General features: G+C 37.4%; 1 protein-coding gene across 3 annotated transcripts in view; it reads right to left on the reverse strand.

The window, feature by feature from the left end:
• Positions 1-25299, reverse strand: part of GABBR2 (gamma-aminobutyric acid type B receptor subunit 2) — a 448751-nt gene that overhangs the window by 36353 nt on the left and 387099 nt on the right. For all 3 annotated transcript variants that reach the window (XM_062608972.1, XM_062608975.1, XM_062608974.1), the window contains one exon: positions 909-1019. In XM_062608972.1, coding sequence (XP_062464956.1) covers positions 909-1019 — 111 coding nt within the window. The remainder of the gene's footprint in view (positions 1-908; positions 1020-25299) is intronic.

Here is a 25299-nt window from a genome sequence, read left to right on the forward strand (position 1 = left end):
TCTTCATATTTCATATTTGAAGATCTTTCAGCCTGAAAAAAAGCAGCATGTTTTGCAGCCCAGCAGAGCAGTCATTCAATGTGGAGAGGGAAAACAAGTACTTCATTCACCAGCAGCTCCCACTCCCCAGCTTCCCCCAGGGCAGCAGCACCAACCACTCTGAGAGGAAGCAGCTGACCCAGTCTTTCACGGGTGTCCTACTGAACAGGCATGCTGCAAACGCACAGAACAGATTGAACCCTCCGGGTAGTGTAAAGGAATGTTTATCTAGATTTAGGATCCAGATGGGACTCGGCCCAAGATAGGTGTTCAGCTGGTCAGTGCTGTCAAATTCAGATGTTTTTAAAACCTTCAGGCCAAGGAGCTTTTAATCACTAATAGTCACCATTACAGTGTTTTAATCAAGGTTCAGGATTCCTGGCTCCCAAGGTTTTAGAAATCTTTTTGTGGAGATGGGCTTTGGTGATAAAAGGGTTATTTTGATTCAGGCTACAAATTAATATTGTGTCTCCTGCGGCTGTTCATGAAGGACATTTGAAACTCAGAGGCAAGCATCTAGAATAACCTAGTCCCATCTTTCTGGAAAACCTAAAAGAATTCACATGATTGGGCTTCTTTACCTACAAAGTTTACTCATTCATGGATCCATCTTTTTACTGTTGAATTTCTTGTTTTGCCATATATCTATAGTATTATCTTTAAGTGCTGTTAATGTCTTATTTATATTGCATATGCATATATCCATATATTACTACCAAATGTACTTTAGAAATGGTCCAAATATAAAAGATGTATTCAAGGAAGTTTTAAATCACTCCCAGCCATCAGAAAAGCAAATATAATTCAGTTCATGCCTATCAGTAAATAGCAGCTTGAAGACAGTGTTGTGCAAAACAAGCTATGCTTACCATCAGCAGCCCTTTATAAGCATAGACTATCCCAAGCCATATTGTCATGTGGGTGTTTTCGCAGTGCTCCAAGATTGGTCGGATGGAAATATCTCTGCCAGCGGGGTCCGGCTGGAAGAAGAAAAGGTGAAATATTTAGATTCAGATTTCATTTGTATCCACACCTCAGAGGTACTTAAATCTATTATCAGTAGATTGAGGATGTGTAGGATACAGAGTGGACAGCTTTAAACTAGTGATGACTGCCGACCCATGAACCTGCAAAAGAGTACAGTCAATAGCAAAGACCTGAAGAAACAACTGCATGATAGCTACCCCCAGCTGAGGTCACCTTTACTGCAAATCAGAAACAAAATGTCTGAAGTCACTCTGTCTTTAACGATGTCAGTCACATTTATCAACTTTAGGACACCTAATTTTTCTACAAGGCAAACAGCTTGAATGCACAGGCATGAGAATAAATGTACTTAAAGCCATCTGTCCTTTCACCTGAGGTTCTTGTGTCACTGGCAAATAGATGATAAACAATGTATGAAACACTGCTGTGGTTCAGGTGTTTTTTCACTGATAACCATGAGCTAAACCAAAGACCATTTACTATAGAAGCCACAGCAATAGAGTAAAAATCATCAAAAATCTGGGAAAAACATGTCCTTTAGAGTGAGTGAACATCAATGAAGAATTTAATACTGCTGGAAGCTTTGCATGTTTCCATTTATTTTGAAAAAGATATTGTATAGAAGTGCAGAATCAAGACAACTTGCAGCCTATGAGGACTGTTTATGTGAGACAGAAGTTATAATAAAGACTCAGAGAAACCTGTAAGAACCACCCCCCTCAAAATGCTTTTTAAAGGTGTACATTTTATAAGAACACAAGGTGCTTTTCATATGACATACTAACAGATTCTGCAGAATATTCCGGTTGGCTATGTGCGTACATACAGTCTGTTTTACTTTACAGAGAACACCGAAATACCGAAAGCTGTATTTTCTTTCTACTTTGAAACACTGAAATTCAGCTCAGCTAAGATCAACCCAGACCTAACTTTCTGTACCCAACTGGGTACAGTGGGCTTTGCAAATTTCCCTTTTTGATGAATAACATCTGCAAAATGTCTCATACAGAAGTATAATGATTATTATATGAGATAAGGAAAAGTCATGTTTTCACCAACTGAAATGTAGAATTGTATGTGGAAAGACTTCAGAGAGAGCTGAATAATTTCCTAAAGCTTCCTGCTGCCTCTGACGCTGCTATGAATTTTGCTATGGATTTCAGTGGTCACAGCATTAGTCTGTAACTCAAGTTTCTTTTATCAGTCTTTTTGTATGTGAGGCATTGCTCCTGACTTCATACAGTGTAAAAAAATAATGTAACAAATAAGGAGGGTAGGAAAACACAACCAACCTTGTGCTGTGCACTGCACAGTCAAAGGATTCACAATTTTCTTTGAAAACCCTGCAGTAGGCAAGACATTAACATTTACAACCTTTTCCGATCCTGGACTTATGTAGAAACCCTGAACAGGAGAATAAAGATCTTTGATAAAAGGTGTCCTAAATCAAAATAAGATAAAAACCAAGTAGAAGATATTAGCTCTCCCAGAGAGCTTATAACTCCACCATAATGGTTGCTGATGGCAAGCAACCAAACATTAGCTGAAGAATTGAAATGACTGCAAAGATTAAGTGGCATCACAACATTTAAGATGCTATGAATGTTTGTCTGGGGATCAGTTGAACTACCTCATTTTCCTTCATCAATGACAAAAGCCCACTGCTAAAATCTGGGTGCACTGAAGGGAAAGTACCCTTTCATGTTAAAGTCACATACAGCCTGCTAAGTTGAACATAATTTTGGGTTAGTCTGAGGTAAAGTTCACTTGGCAAATCATTCAAATATAGCTTTGAATGTGTAACTGATGTGTCAATAAGACTGTACTACAGAGAAATTCTTCTGAAATTCCAAACTACACAAAAATTTCAGTTATGTGCTTTTGTGAAACAATAAAATATATAAATAATGCTGACTTCCACCTGGTGTGATGGACAATGTAATGTGGTTTGTTTCCCTTGTGCCCGCATAGAAACCTCCACTCACACTCCACCACTTTTAACCACCTGCAAGCAACTGGAATTATCCCTTATTTTGAAAAACATTACTGAAATGAGAACTCCTACTTGGTCAGTGGCAGATAATATTTTTATTTTCATTTTCAGTATGCGGTTATTCTCTAATGCAAATTTGCTTCAAAACTGGAAAATTTCTATCCATTTATTACTCAAAACTGAAAGACGTGGTCAGAAAAATAATGAAATGGAAAACATAACTTGTTTTCAAATATTGTTAGATAAAAAGAAATTCCTATAGTAGGAAGGTTGCCAGATTTTATTAGGCAATGATATTTTTTAAATTATGTTAATTAAAATGGTGCATTCAGATTTCATGTCCTGTGAAGTGCCTAGGGGCAGTAAGAAAAGAGAGAATACTGATTGTGGCATCAGCAAAAGTGTATATGGGGTAGCCCTTCTTCCAATGCACTTCCCAGGTCTGCAAGGTGGTAGTGTTTTAAAGACAATCTTGCTGAGGTCTTGTGCGTGTGGAGTTAAGCTTTGGCAGGTAGCAGTAATTTTACAGTGAACTGATTTTGCTGATTACTTATTGGTACTGCAAAATGACATTCCTGCTTTACTGCTTTTAATTTGCCATTCTGTTTCTTCACTGATTTTGCATGAATTAACTAATCACAGCAAAAAGCTGGGTTAAAAAAGCATACGATATTTTCTGATGTCAGAAGAATTTTTAAAAACTCTACAATTACAGCTGAATGGAGCACTTCACTGACCTCTCTAATCATCCACCATTTGTGCACTTTGTTATTGCTTTAGAGAGGATGACAACATAAATGCTACCAGTGATTATATATGTACTGGAAATTTGCCCTTTCCTTTTATAGAAAACAATCTAAATGCCCTTCAGATGTCATTCCTAAAAGCCTGAAGACCTCCTATCTTGTGATTAGGCTAAAGCTTTCCTACCTCTTCTGAAACCTAATGGGGTTTCTGACATTGACATAAATTTCCGGAGTATTTTCAGCAGTTGAGCATAAACAGTTTAATCTGTTCACTTCATAAAAGAGCTGTGTATCATCCCCTGTAAAATGCTTGTTTTACATTAGATCTGCTAGGTCTAGAAAGCAACCCAAACCAGTAAACAGACTGCCTACAGAATGTTTATATCTGTTCTCAGCGCATGTTCAAATCCTTATTAGTCAATTCTGTACTTTTGTTGCTTCTTCATTTTCTTTGCTTTTTAGTCTGCTCGTGGGCTGGCAGAAACTCATCGCAATAGGTAAGTGATAATTTAGGTGGGTACTCCAGAGGGAGAACTGAAGTTTAAAACCACCTGGAACCAGGAGGGAAATTTGCAGGAGGGACCCTGGCAGGGGCAATGACAGAGACTGCCAAGTGCCTCCTGCCTTCCTACACGTCCTCAAAATAACTAGGCAGCAATGAGACTCTTGTTTTCTTCACATATCTGTGTATTGCAGTACAGAACTACAGGCTGGTTTAAGCTGCTTTTTGAGAGTGGCCTGTGTGAAGGAAGCGGAAAGGCCGTGCTTCAGGTGCAAGTGCAGTTTTCATTGAACAATTATCTCCAATTCCTTTAAGGATTTGGCTTTGCTTGAGGAAACAAATGTATGCAGTGTAATGGACAGCTTTCCTTGTCTCAGGCTAAGGTGTGAGAAGACAGAGCAAACCACCCTGAGGCACCTGTGCCTTCTAGGCATGATGTTACTTGATCCATGTATGTCAGCTCCTACCTCCATTATTTCATCTATAACTACAATTTCTTAGTGGCTATTATACTATGCAAAATCCTTCTGTAAAAGACCCCGTGGGGGGGGGGAGATATTTATATGAGGATTAATTTATCACTGACTTATTTTGTGTCTTTATTGCTCTTCCTTCTTTATAGCTCTACATAGGTCTTAAAAGGAGAAAGCATCATGAGGCATTTCATCCAGCAAATCACAGAATCATTAGGGTTGGAAGGGACCTCTGAAGATCATCTAGTCCAACCCCCCAAAAAACTGTCTGTGAAGAACAGACTGGGCCACCACACAGTATCCAGAAGAGCTTGACCTCCTAAGGTACTTCTACGTGCTCACTTCTTCAGGTCCCATTGTTGGTACAGCAGGTGATCCTTATTTATGGAGTTGTGGTGCTGCTGTGTAACATAGCTCACAGGTGGGAGATCTCAGCAAGCTTTCTGAGAAACATCACAGCAGATTTCCAGTATGACATTTTGTCACTTCTGCAGCTGCAGTTTCGTGAGAAAATCAGAACATTAGGGCTCAGCCTTTTCCAAAGATGGATACGAAACATAAGATAAATAGCTGCAGCTTCAGTTTACTAAATTTAAAATAAACTGTACAGTTCCCATAGTACAGAAAATACAGGATCTTCAGTCACACTGTTAAAATGGCCTTCGTATGCCATCCCACTCTCTGTTTTATTTTCTTTTTAAACAGCTTTCATCTAACTGGCATAATGACTGTATACTATTGCTAGTCTTCAGCATGAATTAGACGTCTCTGGCATTTTCAATTCGGCACATTTAACAGTCAAATGGAGTTCCAATATGATTTCTTATCTGAAAAAACCAGACTTTGCTAAATTAGAAGATCATCCTTAATTCCTTTTAAATTCACACCCCCCCAACCCCCCAAGTATAAATATATTTAGTTTATACTGTAAATTCTGTACAGGTGTTCCACAAAAGGATTTCAACAATTTTCACATGCACTTTGTTGTAGCTAGGCTCTCAGTTATTGATGAAAAGAGAAAGAGAAGGATCAGAGGCTGTCTACTTTTCAATTTCTTAATAATTTGAGGGTATTTCTAGAGGAAAACAACTGTGATATGGAAAAGAGATTTGCCAGGAAATGGATCCTTTTATTTATTTATTTTTTACTTTGTGTATTCATACCTGCCATGAATGCAAAATAACAAATGCAATGCTATGCTGGAGTAGATCACTTGGAATGTCTTCCAACTAAAAATTTGCTAGACAACTTAGAATAAAACATTGCTTGTCTTTGATCAACACTGAGATTGGGTTCAGATACGTTATGAATCAATTGTATGTTATATAGTAGCTCAGCCAAGTACAAAATTGTTCCTGGATTCTTGCAGTCCAGTGACCAGTTTCATTTCTCTTCAAGATTAATTGAGAAGTTTGGTCACTTCTGTAATACTCTAATGATTCAGGACAGTGATTGATTTAAAGACTTTTTCTTTATGTATTTTTCTTTTATTTCAGAGTCATGGGGAAATATGATCATGGGACAGAAAATCAGCTTTTAATTCTGAGCACAGTACTATTTCATATAAAAAGGGCAGTTTTCCAGTATAGAAATGCAGGATTCTGTTAATAAAAATGCAGCCTTCAAGTAAACAACTATCCTTACACCCAGCCACTCCATGACTCCTGCATAAGAAACATAAAAATTCTCACCTCATGAGACGGTAAAGATGAGGTCCTAAGCAATCACAACGTGCAGTGCATCCAGCATGCATGCCTGATGCTCTCTCATGCAGGTCCCAAGAAGAAAATTATTTTACACTTGAATTTAGATACATTTTTTTCAAATCAGTTAAATAATATTATTTATATTTTTAAAAACAGTTACAGTTGATGACTATTATCTAAAACTATCGGTGTTATCAGCATTGTTCTCAGGCTGAAAGTCAAAAACACAGGAATGCACCAGCTACTAAGAGTGAGAAAAATGACTGCTACTGCTGAGCCCAGGATAACTATCAATACATAACTGCAGCAAGATAGCATGCTATATCAGTTTCCACCTGAATAGAAAACTTCTCATGAGGATCAAAAATTTAGGAATGTTACTTTTAATTTTTTTTTTCCCATAATCTGAGGTGGAAGATAAAATTTTATTTCATGAAATGGTTAGAGCTGCTTCAGACCAAAATCTGTGGATTTGTACCAGAGCAATGGATTAATGCTCATGGCATTATCAGAAAGGGAGCTGTTGCCTCATTTCTCATTTCATTGCCTAGGAAGTCCAAGAGGTATTCAGCCTGTTGTGCCTTACTTCGAGTTAGTTAGAAAAAAACATCTTTCTTTCCAATAACTATGATCACTAAAAATTCTCACTCCAGTTTTTATTGCTCCAGAGCTAGATTCAGTGCTTTTACAGTAAATGTCAAATTAGAATTAGGAATTTCTTAAACTCTAATTCTATTTATAATTTTAAATTGAAATTTACTAGAAAATATGTTAAAGAAAACATTCTCCATTTGATTTTTTTTTAAAAAGGATCAATTTCAATAAATTTAATAACTTGAAATCATATTTAAAATCAGGTTTGTAATTCTTTATGATATCCCCTTGCAAAGTTATTTCAAATGAAAATGTGTGATTTTTAGGTTTAAAAAACCTAAAAAACCATTTTTAGGTTTAAAAAACCTAAAATGACCTTTTAAAACTGTATTTATTCATATTAATTATAGAGACTAAAGATAAATTACTGGCATTTCAAATTGATGCAAAACAAAAACCAAAAGTTGCTGTGTTTTTTCATAGTTTTAGAAACCTTAATTTTAACTTAAAGAAGATTCCTTTCCACTTCAAATATGTTAATGAATGAGGCTAAGGATTGCACTTAACGTTTCCAGTGGTTCCACAGTGGTGAAGAGTACTGCAGCAGCGCAGTATAGCAGTATTATTTTAAACTATAGGCCCACTGCTTATGCTCAGGTGGGAATTAGGTGGGACAGCCGTCAGCCTTGGGAGCAGCATGCCCTGAACAGGAGTGTGCAGTTCAGCAAACAGTATGCACTCAACAGGAGTGGCTCGGTGGAGTCCTCCAGCGGAAGATTTGCAAAGAGCTACAGTATGAAGCGATTCAGAATGCAAGGTTTCTCACACAGATCTCCATACACCCCCCTGCCCCTGTGATGTGAAGTAAAGGATATTTTGAAGTTACCCAGGGTGATTTTAGGTTATTTCCTGATTCAGTTGTTTTCTTCCTCTACTGAAATTCAGCTCCCACTCCACCTCAGTCAATGGACATTTCAAAAAATTAACTCTTCCAACAGCTCAGAAGAAATCCTATTTATCCTGTAACTCTTAAAAAAACCTTCATTTCAAATGGTATTGTAGCATAGCATACTTATGGGACAGTAATTCTGTAATGGTTGCCTAGCTAGAAATCATTGCACAGTGAAATAACATTTGATTGAATACCAACCTGCATGTCCCTATTTTTTATCTGATCACTTTTTTTTTCAGTCTGGTTTTCTAATACATGGAAAAGATGTGCCACATAAGCCAAGGAAAAAAGTACTAACACATTTTGGGGTTTCAAGAATATTAACTGCAGTTATTTTATATGACTCAGTTGCTTCAAATACAGAATCCAAGTCTAACTTTGTAAGTGGATGAGAGTGAAGAAAGACACTAAAAAAAAAAGAAAACACGTTAGAGATAATCACTGTAATTCCTGGTAATACAATCACAGTGATACAATCACACTGTAATATCTTTAAAACAAACCTACTTTTTATCTCTCCATCTGTCTCTTGTACAACTAATTCCATAAAGCAGGAAATATAAATACTGTAAGTTAGTGTCATTTAAAGATGATAAAATGGCAGAACAGCTATTTATAAGTCTTTGTATTTTGATTATGTCCATACAGTTACTCATAAAGAAAATCTCTCAGCAGCATTATTTATAGCATCACTTAACTTAATGATTTTTATTTTACTGTTGTGGTGCTTCATTTTTGTTTAAATGAAACAGCTTTTTGAGACCCAAAAGGTTCCCAGAGATTTATTGATATTTTTATTAATATCATCCCTTAGTCCAGGCAGTTTCAGTTTTTTGCATTAATGGAAAATGCAAAATAATGGATTAGACTGAGTAAAGAAACCCCTGTGATCCCTGTAAACAAATACAGACAAGCAAAGAAAGGGAAAAGGCAAAATTCTCTTGCATCATGGAGTGGTTCAAACAACTGTGACTAAGTCTCCCCACTCTGCACCCAGCAGTCTCTTCAGTAGAAATTTTACATTGTGTTATTTCCTCAGAGAATGTTGCCCCAATTACTTATATAGGGACTGGCTAATGAAACGTTTCTGTGTTCTGCATGGAGGCAGACTTAATAAATCATTCTTGGCAGTAAAACATGTGTTTTCTTGGAAGAGAAGGCAAAAGGCCAAGATACATGAGAAAAGCAGGCAAGAGGAATGAAGACCTTTGTTACCACCCAGACCCTCCTGCACTGCACAGTCTTCCATAAATGTGCACTTCCTGGTATCAGCTTTACAAACTGAGGAAGATTATTTTCCTCTCCTGTCCTGTGAAGCTGCCCAGAATTGTGGCTGACAAGCAGGACTTGCAGCTTCTTTCATTTGTCTTTTTTCCTTACAGGATTGCCTGCTACACTGGAGACCATGCCAGCCACTCTTGTTGGTGTTTGGAGCAATTCGATACCTCCTTGCTTACTGTAATGGAAACAGACAGCATTAATGTGGAAGTACAGCAAGTGTGTAAAGGAGAACATTAGAGCAAAAATGCAGCAGGCAGCCAAAGACAAACACGAATGAAGACAGAGGCTCTTTTTGCAGCTAATCTGTCATTGAGTAGGCTTTGACTTGTAAGCAAAGATATGACTTAGTGCTCCTTCTGTGGCATTTAGAGAAATAGGATTTAGCACTTTTCCTGTAAATAAGTCAGGTTTGCACCCAGCAGCTAACAGAACCTATCATCCATTGCTCTCCCAATAAGAAAAATCTCTCAGATCCCCAGTTCTGCCCAGCCGTTTGGGACAAGAAGGGAAACAATCTCACCTCTTATGTTTGTGTTTAGTGCTGTAATTCCTTTGATTTATGGATTCTGACAATATTTATTACTATGCCTATTTGCATTGCAGTGACAACAACAACAGACACTGTGTTCTTGCCGAAAGTGAAAAATCCATTCCTTAAGAGGATTTAAAAACACACATTCAAGGTGGAGGAGAATAAAGAAACATAAAATAGGGTTGTTATGGCATTTTCAGATGCAAACATCGGTTGGGACCACTGTTCCCCTATGCAGGCACTGATGAATATATTCCTGGCTGTGGCAAATAAAAAGAATGACTTCTCAACATGAACGAGATTTTAATTTCCTCACCTGTTCTTTTATACTCTCCAAAACGGTTATATGACAGTCCGTCATCCAACTAGTGAATGATTTTGCTGATATTTGTATGAATGAACTAAGACATAATTCAGAAAATGTTGTATTAAGTGCAAGCCTTTCCTTTGTTTTGAAAAATTTTGAGCAAATCTTTAATTCATAAATGCTAAGACAGCTTAAGCGTATTCTCATAATTACATCACAATAGTTGTAGCAGAAGCACCCACATCTCCTCCAAAGTCTTTCTAGAATTAGGTGATTCAACTTCCCCATCACAATAATTGCTCTGTCTAAAAATCAACTCCCAATTTCTTGTTGACAGTCAAATGTAAGGTGCATCATAGTATATGAAAGTACATGAAAAGATTTGTCTCATAAGAATTTTGAACATTATTTTTCCTACCCTGAAACAGTAGCAATGTCTCAGATATAAGCATTTTTACATGCCATCATCCAAAAAACTGAATGGATGAATAAATCGATAAAGGTCAGGTCAACAGAAATATTTTGATTACCTCAACAGATTTAATTTGGTTTTGAACTTTTAAAGCTGTTAACCTTATTTGATATAACCTAACTCCATTTTGAAAAGAAAGGTCATTTTGAATGAAGAAGAGATGTTCTTTAGTTAACAAAGGTCAACAAGAACATTTTTGCATTTTTCTTCCAAAACAATTCTGCATGGGAAAGCTCACTGAGATTGCCTGTTTCTTACAAGTAAATAAATCTTAAGACTACTCAATGTCTTCTAAGAAAAATATCTCAATACCTAAATTAAGGAATATTATCAGCAGTAAGATTCTAAATCAATGGTCTTGACAGATTTCTTCTGAAGATTCACACTTGAAAGTATAACTGATCCTATACTAGAGCAGAGTGACACCAATGAATGAGCCACACACCTTTACAACTTTTACTGGCATAATTTTGCCAGCAAAGCCTACAATCTGGGGGAGAGTATGAGTGACTAAAGGCACACAAAGCATGCCTTCATCTTTGGTAGAGTCCTGCTTCAGCTGTCAAAGATGTAGCACTCAACAAACTAAAATTACTCTTGGAATCTTAAATAGATTACTTTCCTGCCATAGGAATCTGAAATGAGGCTTAAGATTCCATAGTTATATTGGCATTACAGTTGAATGAGACTGTTTTGATAATTGTCTCATCTTGAGCAAAACACAGGATGTAGATTTCTCTTGCATTAGCTTCAGTTTGAAATGTAACAGCACTTTCATAAAAAAAACATTTAGCGTTGATGAACATATACAACTCTCACTGAGTCAATTCTGATGACTGCAAAAAAAATTGGCCTTCATTTTGCTCCTTATCTCTAAAGTGAATTTACTGTCAGGTTCCTTTAGTCCTTACTATGTTTTGTCTAATGAATTGAAAGGCTACATAATAAAATTCTGTTCATATGTATAGATTTTGGCCCAATAAACTCTTAATGTAGTCCTTGATAAGCTAAATATTGAGCTCTTATTGTTATTTTAGTCTTGACATGTTTTATATTTCTTTAAAAAAAATCTTACTTCTCTTCACTGGGCTATTGGACCAGCATGTTTCCTGAATTCCAAAGAGCGGAACAGAGCACACTGTGCTGGTTGCGGTTGCCCTGGAGCCATACCCAGGATTAATAGCACTGTAACACCCCAGGTTAAGTTCGATCAAAGTGTACGTATGAAACCTGAAATGCCAGAATATTTCTCAATTTCTCTTTTCTCTAAAACCTATAGAAAAGAAAATAGATAATTTTGAAATCTTATTCACCAGGTATTTCTCCTGATTTCATAGGAATAGTTGACATGAGTAAGAATCATTAACAGTTGCACTAAGCTCCCTTGAAAGTTACATGCCTCCAAAACACAAAAAGAATAGCAGTTACAGAAATTTTGGATTTTTCCATCATGTCTTTCTTCTACGAAATAGCTATTTCAGTGTTGCCACTTCTATTGACGTTATTCAGTGCAAAGCAGGTAGTCATGGGAATTTATTCTTTCTCTCAGTTCAGTAAAACTTCTATGCAACGTTTTTCTTAAATAATTTATCTTCTTTCAGCATCTGTCAGGTCAGATTTCATTTAACACAAGCCTACCACATGCTTTAAATGTTGCAGGTCCTTTGCTCTGGTATACAACAGAAGAATTTTCATGAAAGCAAGTTGATATGAAACAAAACCTAGCAACCATAAAACCAATTTTATATTTCCATAGAATTGTTTTTTACATTGTAAGCTCCATATCATACAGTTGATTTTTTTGGCTTTTGTAGCATATGCTTGATATATATGTAGTACAAGCAAATAACTCTGAACCTACTCTACCTTGCAATTCCTACATCTTCTTGACAAAAGTAGTACATTTGCTTATTTATAAGATTATGTTTCAGTGAATTCTTATATTAAAGGATCTGGAAGAGACAAATTGCTTATTTTCAAAACAAAGATTTACAGGAAGCATTGACCTGCAACCATTATCTGATGTATTTTTGCATTTTTTTCTATAACTAAATATACAATGTATATCATTAGCTATACACTTTTTCTCTTATCACATGAACTTTAAGTTGTCTTGGTACATACGGATGATCCTACCTACAAGCATCTTCCCAGTACAGATGTGTCAGGCATCTGTATGTTTCAGGAAAAAGGATTGTTTCAGGAAACAGGATTATTTCAGGATCCAGTACTGGTAGCAAAATTTGTAACCTTTACTGGCTTTGATGGTTCATTGAGGTGGTTATTTCTGAAGTAAAGTGTTTACACCATCCTCTGAACCTATATCCATCACTTTTTCAATTACTTTTTTAGGAATGCCTATTACATAATTTTATTTTAGCAGATGAACATGTGTGATTCTTCTAGGACGCTTCTAAAGATGACATGAAAGCCCTCAAGAACTCTTTCTCAGCACAGCCCCCAACAGCTTACATTTACACCCAAGTTTTCATTTCTGAGATCAAGGCACTGAAAAGAAACAGTAAGTGGATTTGTGCCTTTGTTCTTGATACCGTTTTCAATGCTCACTGAGAGACAGCCAGAGGAAAGATAAGCACAGGCTGACAGGCAATATCAGCGTGAGGGCAGGAAAGGCAGCCTATTTCTGAATGGTGATGCTGGTGTCAGCTAAGTTTGTCTGACCTGGCATTCACCTCCTCTGTGGTACCCACTGACAGCCAGTAACCTGTCACACATTCCAGGACAAACTTCTGTTTGAGCTACCAGAGCAATAGACAAGACTTTAGGAGAGGCAGAAGTTGCAGCCTTCTGGCACTTACACTGGAATGTGTCCTGTAGTGCTAGAGGACTTCCTTGGAGCAGGGCCAGCCTAAGTAGCTGGGTAAGATTGAGTGGCAGCAGTACGACCCCAGGAAATCTCAGCTTTGCCAATGTGCTTTAAGAAGGTAAGGAAAGTGCACAGTGTTCTGCCACAGAGCTCTTAGTTGATCTTATCCAAAATAAACCCACACTGAGGATCTTTAGAGCAGCTATGGCAAGAGCCAAAGGATCCAGCTTGGCAAGGTAGACGTCTTAGCTTCTCTGCTGGAATAAGCTTTCCTTACCAATGAGAAACTGAAGCTTGAGCTTGTGTTCACAACTCATCTGCAGCGTGAAAAAGTGTCAGTGGTGGCAATTCTTTGTCATTTGATTATCTATACAGCAGAGCAGACTTTTGGTAAATTAATCAGAAGGTGAAATAAGAGTGTCACAAATACACCAAGGATAGAAACATTGGGAGAAATTATGAGATCTGATGGAACAAACAAAATATTGAAAACTTCAGAAGACTGAAACATCAGAGCACTTTGTTTTAAGAAGACTGTGGGGAAGAAGTTAAATGATGGTGGAAATGCTCCCTTTTGCCTGCCAGACTAAGAAAGAGAGGAAGGGGCTAAACCAGAAAGAGGCCAGGTTCACATGCTCCTCCTGAATAGCATCTCCTGCTACTGTCTGCAACAGATAGTAGAGCATGGTCTGACTCAGCATCAGTCCTATACACAGTCCCGCAGTTAACAAATATAAGCAAAAATATAGAAAATAATTCTTTCCATAACTTGATCAATATCTAAAAATGAATTTTATCTTTTAATGAACTTTATAGAAGTTACTTTTCTTTTTAAAATGTGTTTGTGTAAGTAAACATGTATTTCCATGGCAACAAGGCCTGATGTTCCCACAATCACCTTGACATTATTTTATGAATACATCAGACATTCAATACAACAAATTAAACAATAATAACTATCAGTTAGTAATGGAAAACTGCTTTCTTGGAAGGTGGTTGCAAGCTGTGAAACTCACCTTTATATGAATCAGAAACTACATTATTATTTCAGAAATAGGAACTCCTATCAAGGCAAAATACAAATGCACTGTTTTAATCTTGACTTAACAAAAACTGTCTCTGTTAGCTTGAAAAAAACCCATCCAATGTTCCCATCCAGGGAAGAATGGACAATGAAAGACATATGACAGTTATTCGTACACTTATGAATAAACAAGTGTATCCACCATTGAGCAGTGCTGGGATATCATCAGTGGGATGAACAAATGGAAAAATTTGAGTGAACCCTGATTTAGCTAACCTGTTAAAACTCCAAGATTTACATATTACACAGAGTGAATAAGTAGCATGGTTTGTTTACATACAGTATAGGGATTAGCATATCTATTGTTCATGAAAAATTCTACAAGCAGCACCAAAGAAAAGTTTCAAAGTAGTTATCTTTTTGATTCTTTTTTTTTTATTTTTGGGGAGGGAAGGGAGACAATAAACTGAAACAAAAAAAACCCAAACCTCATTTCAGAATAAGTTTTCATGTTTTTACCTGGACTTTTTACCAGAGTTAGAAGTTATATGAACCATTTCCTTACAGTTTAAGATAGCTTTTCACAGTTGAATAGTATGATATTCTACAAATAATTCTCACTGTAGTAATTTGGGCAATGTGTGGAATAAAGTATAACTAAAAATTATAAGGATATCTGAATCTAGTGCTTAAAAAGCAGATAGTCCACACTACCCAATTTGCATGCTAAATAGTACCTTAGTACTGTATGAGCAAACTGCCACAACCTGGCCCTGTGAGTTGAAATTTTTATGGAGGCATATTAACCTCTAATTCTTCTTTAAATACCTTTTTTTTTTTTTTTTTCACCCAAATAAAAGAAGTGTGTGGTATCTAGATTACTATATCTGCTATATATGACTAAATGAAAGGTTTTAATTTTCAATGGAGCATATTTAAATACACTGCGTTCAAGTACTGCACCAAATATAGGAGTCGCAATTTGAATTGAATCAAGCAACCACGAATCTAAACATTGAGATAAGTATTGTTCACACGTGAATCAAGCGAAACCCGAGGACCAGTGCTTTGTGACATGTAATAACAGCTTTCTCAAAAACACTGATCTGTATTAGCTGTGTAAAAACTTTCGTTTTAATTAAAAAGTATATTCTCATGATGCAGATGTTAGAGTTTAGTTTCTATTCTCAACATATTTTTATGAATATGACTCCTGATTCTCTCTTTAATAGGTTTTATGTCTGCCAAAATAGTCTCGAAAGAGTCCAGTGCCATTTCACTCCATGATTAAAATCATTTGCCTATGCCATGGGTTACAAAGACACAGCACGTAGTATACAGACTGAAATAAAATCCAACAGGTACCATTTGTTGCTTTTGGATTTTTTTTGCCAGAATTTTTTACTTGGTGGGGACTTAATATAAATTTATATCTGAAATTTCCTGAAAACATCTGCCTATATGGACATAACGGTATCTTTACTGGCATTGCCCAGACCAGGATGTGGGATTATCTGCACATGTGACTGGCTATCTTCAACCTTTAGCATTCCAGTATTATCTAAATGAAACAATAAAAATAGAAATAATAAATACAGAGATGAAGGACATGACTGAATATCCTCTTTTTTACCATTATCATGCCACTTATTAACAAATGACGAGCACTCACACCTGTACAAAATTGTGTTTAAAATGGCTATGTTAGCAGGTGTGGGCTGTGGTAAACAAGCTATGATGTTATTAAAGCTATCCATTAAAATCACTGCTCAGCAGGGTTAATACTAAAACGTGCAAAAGGGTGCATTTTTTTAGCTCTGCAGATAAATGTAATTGAGAATATATTATGATTTTGGATCCAGTGTCCATGTCTAAAAAATGGATTGCCATAGTTGTTCTTGTCACCCAGCTTCCAGGACAGGGAGAGTGCCTACTCTAGGTATACCTTCCCTAAATGGGAATCTTATTTTTCATTTTAGTGTAGTCAGGATTAACATGTGGTCTTTTGCGTTTTTCAAGCTTAATGGGGTTCCTACAACTGCAACTACTTTCAGTCAACATCCGTATCACTTTCTGTGCTAAGCATGCCTATTCAAATAAAGTTGTGTGGCCTGAATACCCACCAGTGGCTGGAGCACATTAAGCAGACTTTTGGAGCACAGCCGATTTAGTTTCACTGAAAAGGACATCAGTTCTTGTCTTCATCTCTGAGAGCTATTCCAGAAGAGCATTCCCAAATCAAAACATTGACCCAGGCAGGCACAAAGTTCCTTGGGGAGGGAAGCCACCTCATACCATAAATAAGTTAAGATGTAGATTGAACTGCATAGCTTGCATTACCAAATGTGCATGTTTGTATGTATCTACAGTTTCATATGACATTTCTCTGACTTTTTTATTTAAAGAGGAAACTGACATTTAAGAGGCTGCAAGTTAAAGATTCAGTTTCTCTTTTAATTTGCATTAGAATGCTAAACTATAATTTAACAAGAAGATCAAAACAGAAAACAGAAAACCTAATCACCTTACAAAAGCTCTTTCAAACATGTAGAGATTCAGAATGTTTCTGTAAATTGCAGTCTTCAGGCTGATTAGACATTTGCCATGACAACATGACCACAGACAGAAACCTGGAGGGTTATTTTAGCTACACCCTCACTCTAGATCTGTGTTTTTTAGTGTATGCCAAAATGTGATAGCACTGTATTTTGTATGGTAAGCCTGATTTGCAAGTGTAGCTCCTATGTACGGTAATACAGAACGCTAGTAATTCTTGGTAGCTCCTTAGAGGTACTGCATCCAACCAATCACTTGCGATATATAATATGCACAGGTACACGCATACACTTGCAAGAACTCCAGGACTTGCTGAAGATGATCAAGAGAGAAGCCAATATGCTTTCTTCTCCTTGGTGTACACAGCTTACACAGTCAGCATGTGGAGCACCTAGTAAAAAGCAAGGCCCCCAAGGATTCTTTCTTACAACCAAAAGAGTGTCTTGTGGAGCAACTGGAAAGTTTTGGAGTATAATGCAAAGTGCATACTTTCAAATCCTTAGTCTATGTTAAATCCACAGTGCATGGAGAATGGGGGTAAGGGAGTGGAATTTAGCAAAGTGTGCTTTCCTGTCTTTTTCACTTTATATTTACATCTTCTGAAGAACATCTGTAGCTCAGTGGACAGACTGTTGGAAGGGCAACATAATATCAGGCTATTCACATATTCCAATTTCAGGGAATGATGAGGTCAGCTAGGGCCGGCCACGTACTGTGATCTTTTGTGGTGGAATGCAGGGCCTTTCTAGAAGGGACTCTATATTCATCTTGTTTGCCCATAGCTGGCAAAACTGTAGTGCTGTGAGTGAAGATAGGATAGCTGGTGTTACAACTAGCTCAGGCCCAAGTTCCTGTCTTGTCCTGAAGTTTGCATAGAAATACTTCAGTATTCAAGTGTGGGCTTTGGTCTGCACTCAAAATAAAGTATAGATATGCCAGTGGAATATTCCATTCTCAGATCTGAACAAAAAAAAAATCCCATGTCTTATCTTCTGCTCTGTGTTCATGTATATGGCTTTTCCTCCAGCATATGTCCCTGATTCCCAAAGTGCTGGGTATACTGAAAATTTATGCATGCTTTACATTTAATTTAAGCATTCCCATAGCAACTGCTAGGTTTCAGAGTGTTTTACTTTTCTTCCAAGATCCAGAGTATACCCTTCTCAGAACAGTTTCCAAGGTTGTGTTTAGCCACATTCATATGACTTTATACAATTCAATTTTCAATGAAGATTACCATATCACTTACCAGAAGCAAGAGTTTTAATAAACAGACTGTTTTATGACCTCTTCCATCTTTCCCTGTGTTTAAACAAGTAGTTCTGCATCAAATGTAGCTAACGAAGACTGGTTGTTCAGAATCAATGTTTTTGACTGATAGATACAGGACTTAGTAAGGTCCAACTCCCAGCTGACATGTTCTTCACTCCTGGAATATCTCAAAGATGTGTCTCCCCCTCTCCTTCTCTCTCTTTCCCTTTCTCTCTGTCTTTTACATAGATCCTCTACTGTCAGGAGAGTCTGAAGGATGAACATGGTTGCCAAAGGCCTGATATTCATAATGACATGAAGATAGGTAAAACAAACATATGACTGTCTATATGCCGAAGTCTGGAACAAAATTAAAGGGACTTGAAATGAGGTATGGTGCACCTAGCAGTAATGCATTGACCCATACTTTCATATGGGTGACCTTAAACCACTTTAAAAAACATCAGATTCAAATAGGAATAAAAAAATACAATACAGGTAAAAAGATAAAATACATATACAAATAAAGGAAAACAGGGGAGGTGTGGGAAAGAACATCTTTCTTGCAAATATTCACTTACTTCTCATCTGCATTTTGCCTTTCTAAATACCACTTCTGAAAAGGATTCCATAATTGCAAGCTATTCTTCCTGTTCCTTTGCTGTCACAATAGTAAACTTTCATCCCATCTGACTCCTGTTCCACAGCCACAGCTGGTCAGCATTCATCTTTTATACTGGTATACCTCCATGAACAGTCAGCATAAAGCACAAATCTAATGGAGGTGAATGAAGATTTTAAGTTTGACATCAGGTTACACACACATCACCTTCATTTTGTGCAAGTAGCAATGCCCAAGCCAAGTGGTGAACAAGCATCCTGTTAGGCAGCAACCTGATGCTTTACTTGCCTGGTATGTCACACAAACCTGAGCTGCTATGTAAACAGCAATAAATAGCAGAGAATTGGGTGGTGGCACATTTGCATTTGCCACTTGCACATTTCTTCCAGTCCCCTTACTTTCATTCTAGGAATCAAGCGAGGCAGTAAAGAGATTCTCAGTACTCTCAGGATCCTGGCAGGCTCCAGGATACAACCATCAAATAAATCAATTAATTTATCCCTAATGTAATTATCTTCTTTAGATGAAGGGTGATTTCAGCTTGCTGAATTCACTTATAAGATCAAACAGTTATCCTAATAAGTTTATACTGTTCTAAAGACAATAGTATTCTCAGTGGCCCTGCTACAACTCCAGTGGCTTGAGCGGAGCTGCTATACACTTACATAAATGAGAGCAGCTTTCAGTCAGGTAGCAAGGATTTCATTTCTAATTAAAAAATAAGTCTTCAGATATAAAGCCTACCATTACAATTAAACTTTTGTTGGATCTACAGTGAGTTTGCAACTGTAACATTGAAATGATATTCAATCTGTGGATAGACATTTCAATAACAAATTCAAAATCAAAACTGTTTCCCCTGTTTTTCATGCCCAACCTGTTGCTATTGTAGGTTGCAATGTCCTTGGGAGCAGGGACTATTGGTGAGGATCACAGCAAGAACCTAGGATATTAAATGTTACAACTCAAAGATCTGCTGCCTTGGGGCTTCCTTTTGGAAAAACAGGGTAAAAAAGAGGAACAGTGACAGACAGGGATTCATAAAAACTGACCACTTCATTACGGGAATGTGGCATTCTCAGCTCCTGATCATGTAAAAGAAAGGCCAAGGTACTTTTCCAAGAAATGTAATAAAAGCCAGGAGAAAAATTGATATATGTTCATCCTATATTCCCATAGGTTATTGAAGAGACTACTGCTGCTGTGATATCTGTTTTGAGTCCTTTAATGCAGACAATGTGTCCAAGAGTGCAAACAGAAGATCAGATGGGGGAGCGCTCAGACTGTGAGCGGAGGCGCAGAGAAGCCTGGCTACTCAACAGCAACCAAGGCATAGACAGTTCTCCCTTAGAAACGTCACTTTGGCATCTGAAAAGTGTAAAAGCTAGAATTTCAGAAGCCTGAAAGGAGAACTGGAAACTATACTAAGGTTGTGAGAAGGTTGATTTTCACTTAGGTGCCTATGAAGCATCTAGGCAATTAATAATTCAGATTAATTTGGGATCCTTACCTTTTATTCACACATACCTCCTGCACTGATTTGCCTGTTGCTGGCTTTCCAAGAAGAATACACCACCATGCAACAAATAATGCCAAAGCATAACCAATGTGCCTGCTGCCACCAGCACTTTTTATTCTGCTTCCCTTGCCACTGTCCATATTTTCCTGTCCAAAGGAGATCCCCTTGTTGGCTCTGAACATTTTCTATGTAGCTAATTGATTTAATTCCTTGCATTCTTGGCATCTGTGGGACCTTCTCTGTTTATGATTTCCTTATTTTGTGGTGGTGGAGGCAAGAACGGAACACCCAGGTTGCTCTGAGACTGAGAAAACCTGGGAAGCCACATTGGTTGTGATGTCTGGGGTGGGTCAACCCATGGGAAGCCTCTATAAGCTGACAAGCAATCCTTAATCTGCAGCATGTGGGAAAGGGAAATAGATGCCTGAGAGAAGGTTGTAACAGTAAGACTACAGAAACCCGGTAATAATTGCCTACTACTTCCAGAGCTCCGCAAGCCAAACAGAATATATCATGTTCAACTTCAAAACTAAATGGATGTTCAGCCCATCTGAAACACAAACTTGGCAGGCTATAATGATGGTCTCTAAATCATAAAAAGTACCGAACATATAATACCAAAGGAGATAAATGGCAGCTGAAGCTAATAAACTGTTAGTAATGTATTATTTTAGCTATCCACATATAGACTGGTCAAAAGTCACGCTAGGACAAAGTTTAGAGAAGAAATTTCTTTACAAATTAGAAGACTGCCTAAAGCAAGACCTAGTTCTAAGTACTAAGAAGAAGGCATGAATCTCAGCAACAAAAGAAGAAATTACTTCAGCTAGAATGAATTTGGACATTATTATTCTAAAATCATAAAGGCTACACAGATTAACAGCAAAAGAACCAAAGGTAGTAATTGATTTAATTATTTCAGTTCGTGTTTATTTGCCACTCAGTTCTCAGTCCTAAAGCTAGAAGCAGAAGTTCATTTTAGCAGTAGCTAGAGTTGAACCTTAAATAATAATTAAAAGCAATTTCCTTGGAGGAGAATAGATAATGATACAATGCAAATCCTATTTATATCTATCATGAAAATTCAAACACATTTCAAACACAGCCATTAGAACTGAAGAGCAAATGAGTATATAGACACAGGAATACATAGCAGGCAATTCTTTTTAATGTGTTAGATGGAGGACATTTTATGAGACCATTCCCATCAAGGCTAAAGACAACAAAGCAATTAAGGTGGAGAGAACTGCCACAAAGATGCTCAAGGCTGTACTTACGAAGGGAACAGGAGTGCTGTGTTTCAACAAGAATGCATGTCCGTCATTTTGATTTCATTAGTATCTATAGCAGGTGAGCTCTGCAGGCACCTGATCCCTGCAACACCCCAGTTTCCTCGGCAAACATGTCTAGGAGGTACCTCTGTTTCTGCAGCTAGGTTTATGTATGATACCTGAGGATATCCATTCACTGGTAGCTTGTCATATGATGAGCCTTACCTCAACAGTTTCCCAACTGGCTGACTTGGGGGGTTTAATTTAGTAAAGCTGCCTAGGTGGTACCTATCCCTGTGTATAACACAGTTTGTGGGAAGGAAAGGGAGGCATCCTTTTCCTCTTCCCTCCTCCCATCCTAGCTCTCATCTATCAGGACAGAAGAGAGATTGTCTCAAAACTGTCTTCCACCTCATCAAACTTGAATCAGGATCTTTTATTTGAGTACGCTAATCTGATTGAGTAGGGTAGTGTTTGAAACCTTGTACTGAAATTGGGAAGAGAGAGAATGAAAGAAGCTGCCACCTTCTCGTGTACCCTGCACCATGATGTATAGCTGTCTACTGGGTGATAGGACATGCAGAAATAAAGCACTCCAAGCCCCAGTTTGGCTTCAGAAGTTCTATTAACTGCTGCAGGTACCTGAAAATAGACCCAGTTCTCTGCATGGCTGAGCAAGGAAAGGAAGGAAGGTGGCTAGATAATGGCAGGGTATGCTGATTAGGGAGGAGGTTGAGAAATTTTGAGATGGTGCACTGGAATACGGAAATCACTGGCCATTAAGTGTCTCTAATCCTCTTCTATTTTTGGTCTAATATTTCATTACATATGGCACAGAAATCCATCCTGCCAGCTGTTTTGCTGGCTTTAAGAAAAAGAAAAACAAATTCAAAATGTGGTAGAAGTCAAGGTAAATTAAACATTTCTTGACATACCACTGTATGACTTGAATAACTCAAAAGGTAATAAAATAAAGAGGCAGAATGGCTATCAGCACTATGAACTACCATCAACAGACCTCTTCATACTTTTTAAGTAAAATTATCTCCAGTGCCTGCTTGTGCACAGTAAACATAAAATTTCTAAATGGGAGTAATGCTGTTATACATTCGGATACAAGTAACTTTTTGAAAAGATCTTAACAAGAAAATACATATGCACCATCTACACTGACTATTTGAAATCATCTGTTCAATCAACAGTCAGTGCCTTTAATTTGTTTCCTAAGGATGAAGACAGCTTCTACGGCTAATCCTGACTTTAAGTCCTTAATATTTTAATCCTTCTCATACATGGACAACACTTGATTAGAGGTAAGCTGCATTTGGTAGAATATGAAACTGCTCAATTATCTGTGTCATCATTCAGTTGACTGGCAAAAAGAGGACAAAAGTGATGTATTTTCATAGGAATATTGTGAGAATGACAAGAATTATCTCAAAAACATTTTGCAATTCATGTTATAATGTAATAAAAAATAAAACATTTTACCCCACCCCCCCATAAAACAAAGCAATGATTCCCTGAAAGAGATGGTTTTAAAAGGTAAGGGTATCTTTTATTGAAATTTTCCCAATCCCAATCCCAACAACAGAGTGCCTTCAATATTTTGAAGAATATAAAATATTCTTAAAAAAATAATTCTTCAAAATTATGAAGAAAATAATGATTGCCTGATTTTAGTGGTAGGGAACTGTGAAAGTGAAAGATTTAAACAGATTGTCCAAAGTCACAGAATCATAGAATACCTAGGGTTGGAAAGGACCTTAAGATCATCTAGTTCCAAAAACCCCGCTGTGGGCAGGGACACCTCACACTAAACCATGTCACCTAAGGCTCTGTCCAACCTGGCCTTGAACACTGCCAGGGGGGATGGAGCATTCACAACTTCCCTGGGCAACCCATTCCAGTGCCTCATCACCCTCACAGTAAAGACCTTCTTCCTTATATCTAACTTGAACTTCCCCTGTTTAAGTTTGAACCCATTACGCCTTGTCCTATTGCTACAGTCCCTAATGAATAGTCCCCTCACCCAGCATCCTTATAGGCCCCCTTCAGATACTGGAAGGCTGTTATATATATCATAACTACAGAAACTGCACTCCAGACTTAATTAGAATTCTGCGTTAGTTATCAGACCATTATGCCAATCTACTACCCTGGTTATCAATTGCTATGATTGAGTTTTGTACTGAGCATCATCAGATCCTACCTGTACCTTGCTGTAAAATAGCATAAATGGCAACTACTGAGCTAACGTGAAGGACATATGTGGTAGGAAATGAAGCTTCAACCTTACACTTTGTAATCTAAAATGCTTCTGAGAACGGAGGGGTAGGAAAGGAATGACCTAACCAGAAGTTTCATGACAACATATAAGCAGCACAAACTTGCTTAATTTATGTAAAGAATTGACATATTGCTGCTAGTAAAGAACATTTAATTTCATTTAAGTGGACTTCAAATAGAACAGTACAGAAAAAGTTGGGCCTTTTTTATTGTCATTGCTATATAGTAGTGCCCATCTTTCATGAAGAAAGACAGGTGTGAATTTAGAACCACAGAATCAACCAGGTTGAAAGAGAACTTTAAGATCAAGTCCAGACATTACCCTAGGATTGCCATGTCACTAAGGGCCTCATCTACACAGTTTTTGAATGCTTCCAGGGTTGGTTATTCCACCACTGCCCTGGGCAGCCTGATCCAATGCCTGATGACCCTTTTGGTGAAGAAATTTTTCCTAATGTCCAGTCTAAACCTACCCTTGTTTATGAGGTGGCAGCATGAGGCTGTTACTTGGGAGAAGAGATCATCACCTCCTTGCTCTATTATCCTTTCAGGTAGACATAAAGGGCGACAAGGTCCCCCTTGAACCTTCTTTTCTCCAAATTTGCACTTGAGGACTCAGTTTTTTTTTGCATTTTTTAGGTTTATTAATATGTCTTTTGCAGCACAGCAAAAACATAGAAACTGTCACTGTAGATATGATCAATAGCTGAGTTAGCTGGTTCCTTGTTTCAAAAGGTGTTGTGAAAATGCAGAAAACTTGCCAGCTAACCATATTTCCAGGCAAAAAAAAACAACCCTTCTCTCAAGGTGGTGGAACTGTTTTTTTTCCTGTGAAGGAGCAGTAAAATCTTTATTACTTGTATAAGGTTAGACTGTTCTTTTTTTTTTTTTTTTTACTTCACCTTTTTCTTCTGTATTTCTTACACAAGTGAGTTCAACAGGTTACTTATGCATAGTCTACAAAGTACACCCTTTCATCTTTTAAAAATGTGTTGGCAAAATTTAGGCTTCTGCTGGCAGTTTGCTTAGGTCACATTAGAAAATAAATACACTGTTTGGCCTTTTTCACCATCAATTATTTTATATACTGCTATTGTATGAGTTCCTATGCATTTTCTGAGTTCTAGAAAGCATCTGAACTCAATTCTTCACAATTTCTGTTGTCCTCCTGTTATTTGAAATCTCTTTTTTCAGCTTTGTTTTCTTGCCTTCCTGTATTTTCTACTTTCATCACTGTGTGCCATTCACATTTACCACTGTTATCAGCTATAAAATAGCTCTTCAGAATGGAAACTCTAACATTATGTTTCTCTTTGCTGCCCTTCCTTAATCCTCTTAAATTGTCTCACAACTATT

The sequence above is a fragment of the Pezoporus occidentalis genome, unplaced genomic scaffold (assembly GCF_034315485.1).
Source record: "Pezoporus occidentalis ecotype Australia unplaced genomic scaffold, CSIRO_AGI_Poc_V1 ctg132, whole genome shotgun sequence".
In the NCBI taxonomy this organism is placed as follows: Eukaryota; Metazoa; Chordata; class Aves; order Psittaciformes; family Psittacidae; genus Pezoporus; species Pezoporus occidentalis.